Consider the following 14,455-nt stretch of genomic DNA (forward strand, 5'->3'; position numbering starts at 1 on the left):
TTTGTAAGAGCATAAAACTTAAGCATTCTCAACTGAAAAAAAGGTAAAAAAAATATTTGAAAGAGTATACAGGATGCTTTGTGATCTCAGATTTGGCATTTCTGTGCTCATAGAAAATGTTAGGTCACTAAGTGATCCATACCTATAGAGATGGGCTAACAGTTGAGGCCAGAACTCTTACTCTTCCCTCTACCATCTGGCAGCCCATAAATTGAGAAAATCTCTATCTCCCCCTTTCCCAATCATAGTTGCCAACAATTGAGCCATTATTCCTGTAGGAAAAGATGAGGCGATCCCCAGACACCTACTGTGATTTCATTTCTCTTGAAGGTGTTGGAATGGGGGGAAGGGAGAAAAGAACAGAGTATGTCTCCTTTCACTCCCAGACCCTCAAACCACAATCCTGGTCTATGATGGATAGGAGGAAAAGAGATTTAAACTGAGCATGAAACCAGACTTGATTGGATTATTTACAACTAAAAGTGATCAGAAAGTTATAACATATGCCCAAGACATCTTCAAGAGATAGTTGAGCATGGCTGAATGCAGAGGCTGGAAGAAATTAACAAATGATTATGGTATCACAACACTGAATTGAGGCAACTCAACTAAGCAGACTGTCTATCTACCCATCTATCTATCTAATCTATAGTGTGTGGTTTGGCAGGCATATAAAATACCTGTTTCTCAAATATTTTCTTGGTAATTTCAGCTGGGTTTGAAACTTTACTGCTAACTCCATTATTATGGATCTACCATCTACTGTTCCACATTATGTGTGGGCTACATAATTACCCCTTTCAGTTACCCTGTAAGTCACTGGACTTGCACTGTATTTCTTCTGTATGACTCTACCACAGATATACTAAATTATACCCATACCCATTAAGTGCCTCCCTTAAATAAAATATTCTTTTAGCCAAAGTTGGATACAGCCTAAATGTTAACCATAAGCTTTTACAAAAATAAATAAAATCTCAGAAAATGTGATTTTAGCTAATTAATCATGGAATTACTATAATAATAATTTTGTAATACATGAAATCAATAGCCTAAACACAGTAATTCAGTCATTACAAAATTTCAAATTAAAGTCATTGATAAAATGACAAGAACTCTATTGATTTTCCTTGATATTTTTAACTTAAAATGCTGCTGTTTATATTGACTTTTGTTTGTATTCCTTTATTAACTTTATTCTAGGCTAATTATCCAAAGTACTAAAAAAAAGCTGAGAAACCTAAATAAATTAAAGCCTGTTATAACTTGAGATTTTTTCACTGGGCACAGTATTACTTCCTGCAATACAAGTCTGATGGAGAAAAAGATGGGGACCTACTAGTAGAGCCCCAGAAGAAAGCAATCAGTCAGAAATGGGCCTTGCTGAAGTGAATTTCTGCTCAGTAAGGAAAGAGAGTCCAAAGAATTTGGCCATTTCTATTAATATGACTTAGTCCCTATTGGCTATTTCTTTTTCATTCTTTAAATGTAGCCAGTTTGTACAGATATGCCAAGGACGACTGCATACCATCTCTGAAATTCCGTGGTTTTTCTTCCACCTGCCTGCCTTTCCTGATCCTGGTTCCTAAACCCATATCTTTGACTTATCTGTTGTTGATTTCTATTTTTCTCAAGACTGCATGCTCAGAAATCCACTTTGATAGATTCTGCCTGACTCTAGCCTTACCTTTGATTTTTCCTATCAACCAAAATATGATGTTGCTGCTGGTGTTGGTCTTTAGCTTAATAAATTTCAATCTATGAAAGAAACTACCCGATTCCGGCTCTGATTTGTAGTGTCTGGGTTTTTCTTGGTGTTAATACGTACACCATGGCTGACTTCACTTCACTATGTGGAGTCAGGAAGAAATGTGCATGGTGGCTCCTGGAAGCCCAGTGTGCTGGCTCCAGCACACCACTGGTCCCATGGATGGGTGTCCTAAGCCAACCCCTCATCCAGTTCACTCTATTTCTCCATGAGAAATTATAAGGCATTTGGTTTTACTGCTCCTCTCAAAACCTCCACTTCCATCTTATTTTTTTCAGAAGCTGCAAAATGATGCTAACAGACAAATACAAGGAATACTTTAGCCAGTGGACATCAAATTGTCTGAGTCCTAGGTTTAGGGGATGAGCCTTGGGCATCACCTGGGAACCAGAGGCAGTATCCCTGGAGTTTTTAAGTTGGTGTTCCTGTCATGAGTCCCTTTTATTAGAGTTTAGCTAAAGAAAGAATTGATTTGGTGTTTAGATGATGGTTGTCTATATCAAGGAACTTCAAGAGTCTTTTTTTTTAACTATTGTCCTGGGCAGGGCTGCTAGTTAGGGCTTCCTGCATTCTAGCCACTGGTGCCAGCTTTGCATTTTGAAGAATGCTTTTCTTCCTTTAAAGTGAATTTTTGGTTTATAATCTTGCTTACCTTGTCCAGGTCAAGTGCAATTTAATTTCTGATTAAATTACTTAATTTTTAATCCATCATGACTGAAGTTACTCTATTTTAATCAATTAGTTTGGTTACAACTCATTAGGGCCGGCTTATTACAGTAATCACTAAGCTATTGTGCTTACTTGTGGGGATCAAGGGCTTCAGCCAGGCACCTGTATTTATCTCTAGAGGGGATGTTTTTAACTTAAGCTGGTCTGCTTGCTCTACTCAATCAGGATTTTGCAATTTCCCCACCCAGTAGGTTTCATTCTTACTTACTCATGATGATGTGGGGTTGACTGAACATGATAACTAGTAAATAATCTATTATTACTTGGTATATAAAAGAATACTCTTAAGCCTGACTCTTGTGAGTATATGCTCACGTATGACTCAAGTTGTCAGGGCAGTGGCTTGTGGTTTGGTTAACTGTAGGGAATGTCTTTGTTGTTGGTTTCTGACTCACAGTCAACCCCAGGACTGGAAGCCACCCTGCTCTACCTGTCCTGTTTGACGTTCCTCTCACATGACAGAGCCCTCTTTTAAGTGCACTGTAGCTGGGGGGATATTGAAGGGACCCAGTAGACAAAAGTGAGTCACAACAACTAATTATAGCTACATCTATACTTCTCCATGTTCACCACCACTAGTCTGGTCCAAGAGTCATCATCTCCCACTTAGCTTCTTTAATTGTTTCCTAACTGATGCCCTTTCTCGACCCACACCCCTAGACCCCTCACATGTGTCAGTACTGTGAAAGTCTTATTTAACATCTCACCAGCATCAGATATTGATCTTCTTCATTTTAGCCATCCTGGTGGATTTGCAGTGGTATCACACAGTACTTTTAATTTTTAGTCCTGGATAACTATTTAAGTTGAGCACCCTTTTAATGTATTTATTGGCATTTGGACATTCTCCTTTGTGAAGTGCCTGTTTGAGTCTCTGGTCCATTTTTCTGTTAATTTTGGTCCTTTTCTTCTGGATTTGTAGGGATAGTCTGTGCGTTTTAGATACCAATTCTTTGCTATGTAGATATAGCTCAATATTTTTCAAGGTTTGCTTTCAATATAGAGTTTTGATGAATATTCTGAATTTTAATATCATCCAACAGATCAATCTTTTGCTTTATGGTTAATGCTTTCTGTGCTGAACTTAAGAATTTTTTGGCTTCCACAAGGTCATGAAGTATTCTCACATATTTTGTTATGAATTGGAAGCTTTATTGTTATCACTTCATATTTAGATTTATAATCTCTTTGGAATGAACTTTTGTGTATCTTGTGAGACTACATTTAAGGTTCATTTTTTCTCTATATGGTCAGCAAACTGACCCAACACCAAGTTTTGAATAGGCCATCTTTCCTTATTGTATCACAATATTACCACTGTCATAAAACAATAATGCTATGTATGTGCATCTACTTCTGGGTTGTAATCTATTCAGTTAGCTACTTGTCTGTTGGCGCCAATGTCATACTGTCTTTTTTTTGGAGGCACCATGAGGCATGTGGGAGCTTAGTTCCCCAAACAGGAATCGAACCCATGGCCCTTGCAGTGGAAGCATGGAATCTTCCACGGACCACCTTCACACAAGTCCTGAATGCTATACCATCTTAATTCCTATGGGTTTATATTTATCATGGTATAATAGAAGTCCTTCTGCTTCTCTTCTACCAGATTCTCTTGCCTCTTCTTAGTCTCTTCCATTTCTATATAGATTTTTAGAATTAGCCTGCCAGTTAACATTAAAAATATCTCTTACAATTTTGATTGATGTTTCACCGAATTTACAGATCTGAGGAAAAACTAACACCTTAACACTTTAATTTTCTAAGCCTTGAACATATATAATATATCTCTTTTTATTTAGTCTGCATTTAACTTCTCTTAGAGATGCTGTAGTGTTCAATATAGAGATCATCCACATTTTTGTTAGATTTAGTCCAAGGTATTTAATGTTTTTTGATGCAATTCTAAATGGTATCTTTAAGTTGTTTAAAATTTCTATTTGCCTATAGAAATATAGCATACACTGACTTTTATTTATTTAGTGACTTCATTAAATTCATGTATTAATTTGAATAGTTTGTTGAGTCTTTTACACTGCTTACTTACACAACATTATTTGAGAATAAGCATAGTCTTTCTTTCCAATTCTGATGGTCTTTTTCCTTATTGTATTGGTTGGATTGCTAATACAATATTAAATAGAAGTGGCTAAAGGGTTTATCCTTGTCTTGTTCTCAATTTCAAGGAAATGTATTTCAATATTTTATCAAGTATGATGTATGCTGTAGATTTTATTATCATTCTTCCTTTTTAAAATCAGATTGAAGAAGTTCCCTTCTATTCTCTACTTTAAGAGCTGTTAAAAGTCAAGAATGAATATCAAATTTTATTAATGACTTTTTCTGGATCAACTACAATAAACATATTTTTACTTATGTTGTCAATGTAGTGGCTCATATGGACTTTAAGCTTATACTTTAAAAAAACATTTACAAAGAACAGAATACAGAAAACCATTGTTACTTATATAAAAATAATCCAAATACTGGCAAGATCTAGAAAAATGTGAAAAACTGTTTGTAATTGTTATATAGCTGAATTATGGACACTTGTTCACTGAAACAAGAGACTGGCATGGAATAAGTTCTCCTTATTCGGTGTCTTTAACCTGAATGTATCAATAGCTATAGTCACTCAACCGTGGTACTGAGCAGCTAAAACTCCGATAAAAATTCTACCATCTTTTTGGCTGGAAGAACCAGGCAAAGGAGCCTGGGGCAACCAGCATTACCAGAGAATGAAAGAGGAACTCTAGAAAGAAGAGAGACAAATTTTGTTTATAAACTTGGTCCAAGTTTCTGGCCAATCCCAGAATCATAAATGCAGAGGACAAATGAACTCGGCTTGCATTTAAATTAAGGCTTAAAGAACCAAACTGTGATCTGAGGTTCAGTTCAGTCAGTTCAGTTCAGTCGCTCAGTCATGTCCGACTCTTTGTGACCCCATGAATCACAGCACACCAGGCCTCCCTGTCCATCACCAACTCCCGGAGTTTACCCAAACTCATGTCTATCGAGTCGGTGATGCCATCCAGCCATCTCATCCTCTGTCATCCCCTTCTCCTTCTGCCCCCAATCCTTCACAGCATCAGGGTCTTTTCCAATGAGTCAACTCTTTGCATCAGGTGGCCAAAGTATTGGAGTTTCAGCTTCAACATCAGTCCTTCCAATGAACACCCAGGACTGATCCCCTTTAGGATGGATTGGTTGTATCTCCTTGCAGTACAAGGGACTCTCAAGAGTCTTCTCCAACACCACAGTTTAAAAGCATCAATTCTTCGGTGCTCAGCTTTCTTCACAGTCCAACTCTCACATCTATACATGACTATTGGAAAAACCATAGCCTTGACTAGATGGACCTTTGTTGGCAAAGTAATGTCTCTGCTTTATTCAAGGCAGTGGACATTTTATATTTATCTTTTTATTATCTATGTCTAGCTTTTTAAATTTGAAAACATATACAAAGTATTTAAAATCTATGTCTAAAAAACTCCAATAATAAGCCTCCGTGTGTCTGTTTTTATTGTTACCGGGGTCAGATTATTTCATTTAATCAGAGACTGACTGAGTTGTTTAAGCTGTCTTCAAGTTTTCTACCATAAGTTGCCCTGATCATATACTTATGGGCTTCCCTGGTAGCTCAGCTGGTAAAGAATATGCCTGCAATGCAGGAGACCCTGGTTCAATTCCTGGGTCGGAAAGATCCCCTGGAGAAGGGATAGGCGACCCTGTCCAGTATTCTCGGGCTTCACTAGTGGCCCAGTCGGTAAAGAATCCACCTGCAATGCGGGAGACCTGGGTTCAATCCCTGGCTTGGGAAGATCCCTTGGAGGGAGGCATGGCAACCCACTCCAGTATTCCTGCCTGGAGAATCCCCATGACAGAGGTGCCTAGTGGGTCCCAGTCGCAAAGAGTCAGACACAACTGAGCAACTGAGCGCACACAGGTCATATACTTAGCCAGCCAGAGGTCCACCTAAGAATCTGGGGTTTCCTAGGTCACTGCCTCCTTGGAGGATCCAGAACTCCTAGTTTGTCTTTTCAGTACCATGAGATTACATCAAACTCCTCTTAGACCTTCAGTAGCTTTTTGCCTACCTTACTCCTCTTTTAAAAAGTAGTAGCAGAAAGTACACGACTGAGCTACTTCACTTTCACTTTTCACTTTCATACATTGGAGAAGGAAATGGCAACCCACTCCAGTGTTCTTGCCTGGAGAATCCCAGGGACAGCGGAGCCTGGTGGGCTTCCGTCTATGGGGTCGCACAGAGTCGGACATGACTGAAGCGATGCAGCAGCAGCAGCAGCAGCAGCAGAAAGTTGGCTCACTCGCAATTCCTTTCTCTCCAGGATCTTAACCATATGAGTTCTAACTGTTTTAACCATTCTCATAGGTCATCACCACTTTTTAATTTTTGTCTTTTAACTGGCTTTTCTCATTGTTTTGTATTAGTGTGTCACATGCTGCTCCATGAAAGTCAGAAGCGAAATCAACTGCTTTCATCTCAGTCTCTTTATAATCCATTCCACACATTGTCCGCATAAAAGCAGTACAATTTTTATAAAATTTTAATCAGATGCTTCCCTCCTCCAGTGGCTTCTTACCACATTTACAATAAAATCCTAATCACTTCCCTGCCTCTCCTTGACACTTCATCTTATACCCAACCCTATCCCTTCCACACTTGACATCCTCCTGCCATGGTGACTTTCCTGTTGTTTAGACATGCAAGCTCGTTACACCCAGGACTTCACACTGGTTGCTTCCTCTATCTGAGATGCACATCCAACCAGTTCTTCATATGTCTGGTTTCTCAGTTCACATGACAGCAACTCAGAGAGGCCTTCCTGGAGCACAGCAATCTAAGGCAGCTCTACTCCATCAGACACATCATATTATGAGATGGTGTTTCCTTCAGGTTGAAAAGAAAGAAAGTGAAAGTGAAGTCGCTCAGTCATATCCGACTCTTTGTGACCCCATGGACTACAGCCCACCACGCTCCTCCGTCCATGGGATTTTCCAGGCAAGAGTACTGGAGTGGGTTGCCATTTCCTTCTTCCAGAGGATCTTCCCGACCCAGGGATCAAACCCGGGTCTCTCACATTGTAGGCAGACGCTCTACCATCTGAGTCACCAGGGAAGCCTTAAGGTTACTTGGCTTCTAATCCTCTATTCTTGTGACCAGATGAGTAGTAAGAGGATTAATTAACCCAGCTTTGAGAGTAGAAGCAGAGAGACTGGGTAGAGATGAATATACACCAGGGCCCCAGGCCCAATTATCTGCTCAACCTGCTTGATATTTCTGAGACTCCACTTTTAGGAATTCCTTGTTTTATTTAGAGGTAGAAGTATACTCTGTATACAAGCATGCGGAACAGATAACCCAAAACTCATTAGTTGCTGTTGTTTCTGTTTAACTTCTCTGTGAAGTTATAATCTTATAAATGCTCATTATATCCATCCTGAAAAGTAAACAGACCTAAAAATCAAGAAGAGTGTCCCCAGCGTGAAAAAAAGTTTCTAATTACAGTAATATTAAAAAAGGAGGAGATAAATCAATCAACTTGGAAGTCTTCTTTTTAATTTTTTTAGTCTGCATTACATTTAATATCTATTTCTCTCCATTTTCCCTCATTTAAAAATTCTGATTGTAACTTTAATTTTTCTAAGATTTAGCATGTTTTAATCAGCAAAAATATGTTTCAAGTTTGAACTTATATACATTTGAAAAAATCACATAAGACTTTAATGAAACATTAATCATAGAAATAAGTTTAGCATTTAAACTACATGTTAAAGGGTATTCTTGCTCTTAACTGCAAGCAAGATCAATTATTTCTTACTGAACATTGCTGGAATGTTAATCAGCAAACATAGAAAGTAGGACACTTGGTCCTCATTTACCTTCCTGCATAGAGATTTACTGGCTTGCATAAATCCAGTAGGAGCAAGGAATCTTCATTTCACTCACCATGGGTTGCAATGTGAGACCCAGAAGCCAACATTAGCTTTCACTTGTAAGGAAATCAGGAAACCACGCAATGTGTGTGATTAAAGTAAACCCAGCCCAGTTGCCATCTCACGTCTGTGCACACCACAGGCTACACCCACGAGACATTTCTGAACTGCCCCCTAAGTGTCTCTGGATGCCTTGGTACCTTTGCTTATGCACCTGGAATGCCCTCCCTCTCCCCCCAAATGTCCTACCACTTGTCAAGACCCACGTCCAAGAGTGCACCCTCTGTGAGGTCTTCCCTCAGTGCTTTGCAGCATTCTGTCCACACCTTGCTTAGGACATTTATTTCACTGTATTGTTTCCTTCCATGTGCCTGTGGGGTCTTATCTATCAATAATTTTTGTGTCCTTCCCACCACTTAAACTTCTATTACAGAGTAGATGCACAATAAATATTTCTTAAATGAATGAATAATCAACCATGAGAATTTCACCTTGCTTTCCCCATATTAAAAAATTCATTTATCCTTCAAACTTATTCTCCAGAAGTAGGCATTCATACAATTAGCTGGAAAGAACAATTTAAGCTTTTGATAATTGACTTTGGCCTTATCACTCAATGCTGTCAATGTCAACTGATTTTTTTCACCTAAAATAAGAGGATGTATAATGGTCATTCCGAGTATCTGATACAAGCTATAGATACTTTCTCCAGAATTTATTCACAACCACCTATGCACAAAACTGATCAACATCAGGCTCTGAACTGGTTCAAATTCTGGTTCTGTCATTTGCCAGCTGTATGATCTTAGGAAAATCACTTAACTTCTCTGTGTCTTGGTTTCTTCATCTTTCAATGGGGATAACTATAGTACATATCTTAGAGGGTGTTATGAGGATGAAATGAGTTAATTATATAACACATTTAGAACATGGCTTGGCATAGTAAGCCCTATAGAAACTACCACGATTAGGCTATGGGAACTGGAGGTATCAAGGTAAGTTGGACAGGATTTCTTTCCTTGAGGAGCTCAAAGTCTCATGAGGAAGACAGCTGTGCAAATAAAAGATACCCTGGTAGAAGTGTGGACAAAGGAGCGGAGGATGGAGCACTTTCCTTCTGAGGCCTAGGAAAGGGTACCAGGCAGGATGTGGTATTTTAGCTGAGAATCTATGTATAAGCGGGAGTCACTGGTTGCATTAGTTGAGGATGTACATTTTAGGCAGATGTAAGCGAAGACGCAATTTATGCAGCCATGTGAAAGCAGCCACTGAGAGTGACTTCAGTATAGTGTCGGAGGTGAAAGGTGCTGGAAGTACAACTGAAGCACACTGCGGACACTACAAACCAGTTTATTCAGCACCCATGTTCACTGTCTCTCCCCCTGCCCCCCCTGTTGGGAGTCGGGGAAGTAAAACATTAGATCTTCCCAGACAGGTGAGGTCCTGTGACAGTTAATAGGGGTTTTGCTGAAAAGGGCTTCTCCTACAGGACAAAGATTGAAAGCCTTTCAAGAAGAAAGTTTCTTTTTTTTTTCTGCTTTGTTCTTACCTGGAACTTGGGTTTGAGGCTCTCAGACAGGAAGAGGAGAGCCATCTGCTGAGGTATAGTAGGAATACCCAGAAAGCTCAGGCCCCTGGGGGCTGTGCTAGGTAGCTGCACTGCCTGCATACCTGCCTCTGGACTTCCTGTTTGTGAGAAATATCACAGCTGGCCAGGCTTTCTCTAGTTCAGAGCCAGAGGCATCCCTAACTGACACAAGTGGTGAACAATGCTGGGTCATTGAAGGCCTCAAATGTTCTCCGCTGGGGCTGAGACATCCACATTTGAGCACTGGGCACTCTAGGCTCATTTAGGGGCTTTGAAAATACAGCTTTGCAGTAACACAAACCACACTGTTTTAAATCACAGCTCAGCCAGTTACTCTGCTGGTTAATTTGAGAAAGCAAGTGAAACAAGCTCAGTCTGAGCCTTGTGAGGGAGACATGTGGTAGGACTTATTTTGGGATGCAAACCTTCGCCACAGCATGCTGGAAAGACCCGAGTAGGTCAAGAGCAGAGGAAGAGTGAGAGTTTACTATGTCCTTGCAGAGCAAAATAAATCTGAACTAAAGATTCAGAAACAGTTTCAGAACCTAAAGTGAATCTAGTTGACATTTTTAGCCAAAACATATTCTGATGGTGCTGGATTTTATAAATGCTCTTTGAGACTTATAATACCTTTATGACTAAAGGTCTTAGTACAAGCTGCTCTAAAGTTCTTCAGAAGAAAGAGGCTTTTTTCTTTTCATATGCTATAAATTTCTGTGGCATCTTGTATTCCCAGGAATACATGCAGTGAGAAGTCCATAAATAACTGCCAAGAATAGCCAGGAATGTAGGAACAAATAATTTTAAGATTCATGACTCTATGCTAGTGGCACTATGAGTACTTTCAGTCTATTGATAACCAAAGTAGTAAGAAGTTAAAATATAACTCTATTTCCCTTATGGTCACCTTCTACAAAGCATGTGCAGTGCTCAGACATGTCCTACTCTTTGTGACCCCATGGATTGTAGACTACTGGGTTCCTCTGCCCATGGAATTTCCCAGGTAAGAATACTGGAGTGGGTTGCCATTTCCAACTTCAGGGGATCTTCCCAACTCCAGACTCAAACCCAAGTCTCTTGTGTCTCCTATGTTGGCAGGTGGATTCTTTACCACTGTGTCACTTGGGAAGCCCCTATAGAGCCTAATTAAGCCTAGGAAGCAGAAAATGAAAAATCTTTGTTCCCAAATATCTACACTTTCTTGTCAAGGATGCTTGAAAGCTCTGCATCAGAGATGATCTACTTTGAAGAATAAAAAAAGAATACTGCCCAAAATGAGTGCCTAGGATCCATCAGCACCAGCCTGATAAGGATAATCTGATGCTCAGATTGAGGATAACTGATTTCTCAAAGCTACACAACTAATAACTGGCCAAGCTGGGATTTGAACCAAGGTCTGTGCCACTGCAAAGCTATACTTTTAACTCTTACATTATATTGTGGCACTTTCATGTCCTAAGTCCCCCTGTTCCTTAAGCCACGCAGTTTGCAGATTATCCCCTCAAGCTAAAGAAGGGAGCTAGGCAGTCAATGGGGGTGAAGACTTTCTGCTAGTTCTCTCAGACAAGACTTAGTCACTGTGAGGCTGAGCCAGATGAGGCCTTGTTGAGGAACCTCCTCGCTCCCAGCTGGTGGAGGAGACACATGTAGGAGAAGAAAATCACCTTCATCAGATGAAACAAACTATTCAAAGCTCCAGCAAGTTGCCCAGCACCATGCAAACCAGGAAGATGGCATGAATGATTTAAATCTATTTAAATTTATACCTATTTAAATCAAATAGTATGCAACCCCAGTGTTATTCTAGGGCTTGTTGTTTTACCTGTCCCGGGAACCTGACAGTATCAGAATCTCTGGAACTGGTCCAGATGGACACGGTTTAAATTTGTCACTCTCACTTAAGGACCGCATGTGTGGGAAGTGTGTGAGAATGCTTGGATCAAATCCATTTCTTCCTACTCCCACACAAAGGCAGAGAGAGGGTGTTCTGCTTTCAGGTGCAGGCTCAGAATCAGATGAAGAGGCTATTACAGTTGTCCCCTCGTATGTTGGGGGACTGGTTCCAGTACCCCCCAAGACATGGAAACAACTTAAATGCCCATCAACAGAGGAATGAATAAGAAAATGTGTTACATGCATACAATATAGTATTACTCAGCCATAAAAAAGAAAGAAATAATGCCATTTGCAGCAACATGGATGAATGAGCTTATCTACAAAACAGAAGCAGAGTCATAGACATAGAAAACAAATTTATGGTTACCAGGAGGTAAGGGCAGAGAGATAAACTGGGAGATTGGGACTGACATATACACACTGAAAGTGAAGTCGCTCAGTTGTGTCCGACTCTTTGCGACCCCATGGACTGTAGCCCACCAGGCTCCTCCGTCTGTGTGATTTTCCAGGCATGAATACTGGAGTGGGTTGCCATTTCCTTCTCCAGGGGATCTTTCCGACCCAGGGATTGAACCTGGGTCTCCCACATTGTAGGCAGATGCTTTACCATCTGAGCTGTAAAATAGATAACTAATAAGGACTTACTGTTTACCACAGGGAACTCTACTCAATTCTCTAATGGCCTGCATGGAAAAAGAATCTAAAAAAGAGTGGATATATGTATAATTGATTCACTTTGCTATATTCTTGCTATATACTTGCTTCACTTTGCTATAACACAACACTGTAAATCAACTATACTCCAATAAAAATTAAAATAAAATAAATATAAAAAAACTCCACTTTACCCACTTGAAAAAAAACCCCTAGGAGTTACAACCCAAAGAGAACATGGCCCCCTTCTAGGACCAAGAGAACCATGAAATTAGCAGAAGAGTTTGGGGCTCCAAGAAGGGAGGGAGTAGCATGTGGGCTTCATGGTCAGTCACTTCGCTTTGTCATTTAAGCCCCTTTTTCAGGGCCCAGGCACTTACCTCAGCCTGCCAGATGGGGTTCACAGTGTTGCCAATGATTTTGGATCTCCTCTCCTGTCCATGGTGGGGGAGGGCAGGAAAGATGCTGTGCTTCCCAGGCTGAATAGAAATCTTCAGGTAAGGGTCTGGGTTGAAAAACATCCCTTTCTTCAACCCCATGGCCTGGAAATCTATAAAATAGAGGATATTTCAATTTTATGTGTTTTAGCAAGGTTAAAGATCATCTGTCCATAGAATTCTCCAAGCAAGAATACTGGAGTGGGTAGCCATTCTCTTCTCCAGGGGATCTTCCTGACTCAGAGATTGAACCCGGGTCTCCCACATTGCAGGCAGATTCTTTACTGTCTGAGCCATCAGGAAAGGCCCAAAAGATTATATTAGGTTTTATACAAGGAGAAGAGTCCATCTGAAACATGGAAAAATTTTCAATCTTGAACCACCATTTTTCACCTCATTACAAAATATGGACTGATGTGTCTCCAGAACCCATTTCATGGAACATATACTGATGTATATTAAATTGGTTTGGTAAGAACTGCCTGTAATAAATCAATACTGGCATTGTGGTCTCCACGCTTTTCAAGAGAGGACTGTTGACCCTTTCTGGTTTGGACTTCTGGTGCTCCTCAGGCAGGTTGGGATGAGGCTGAGGGTTACTCCAGGAAACCTGGGTGCACACTGAGGGAGGAAATCCATCTTGGAAAAGTCAGTGGGTCTAGGTGAAAATTCTCCTTCAAAGAAAAACAAGGGCTCTAGTCTCACAGTAAACAGGATCTTCACTGAGTAAGGAGAGAGGGAATTAGGAGAAAAAAGAGAAAGACGAAGATTAAGAGTGAAGAACAGGGGCATTCTAGGAAATAAAAAAATCATGGCTTCTATGGAGCTAATGTACTTCAGTGAGGAGAGTTCTGAGGAGAAACCATGCTGTCAGGAGGAAAGGTTTTGAAAACTGAGCCATTCTGTGTAATTGAAAGTATCTGATCATGTATAATTTCATGCTGTGTGTAGGGGGGAGAGAGAGGTGATAGTGGTTTATGGCTGTTCTGTGACAATCTGAAATCATCTTATATTTATTGGAAATAAATTTATAGTATCAAAAATATAATTAAAATTTTATATTATTAAAGTATTTTCCAAAAAATTGTTCCTACTTATACATAAGTAAAAGAAACAGTTAAAAATACATTGGATTGATTCTCAAGCATGGTATAAGTTGTGAGGTGTTTGGAGGAATTTGTCACTGATGGAAAAAAGTACAGAAGTTCAGCTCAGTCATGTTCAACTCTGCGACCCCATGGACTGCAGCACGCCAGGCTTCCCTGTCTATCACTAGCTCCTGGAGTTTGCTCAAACTCATGTCCATCAAGTCAGTGATGCCATCCAACCATATAAGTGAAAGAAAAATGTAAAAATACATCGGATTGATTCTAACGTGTGGTATAAGTTGTGAGGTGTTTGGAGGAATTTGTCACTGATGGAAAA

General features: G+C 40.0%; 1 protein-coding gene across 3 annotated transcripts in view; it reads right to left on the reverse strand.

Moving 5' to 3' along the window:
• HECW1 (HECT, C2 and WW domain containing E3 ubiquitin protein ligase 1) overlaps positions 1-14,455 on the reverse strand; it is a 471,951-nt gene that overhangs the window by 137,557 nt on the left and 319,939 nt on the right. For all 3 annotated transcript variants that reach the window (XM_081535334.1, XM_081535335.1, XM_081535336.1), the window contains one exon: positions 12,974-13,143. In XM_081535334.1, the coding sequence (XP_081391460.1) occupies positions 12,974-13,143 (170 nt within the window). The remainder of the gene's footprint in view (positions 1-12,973; positions 13,144-14,455) is intronic.

This window comes from Giraffa tippelskirchi, chromosome 10 (genome assembly GCF_054371585.1).
Source record: "Giraffa tippelskirchi isolate mGirTip1 chromosome 10, T2T-mGirTip1v1.2.pri, whole genome shotgun sequence".
Lineage (NCBI taxonomy): Eukaryota > Metazoa > Chordata > Mammalia > Artiodactyla > Giraffidae > Giraffa > Giraffa tippelskirchi.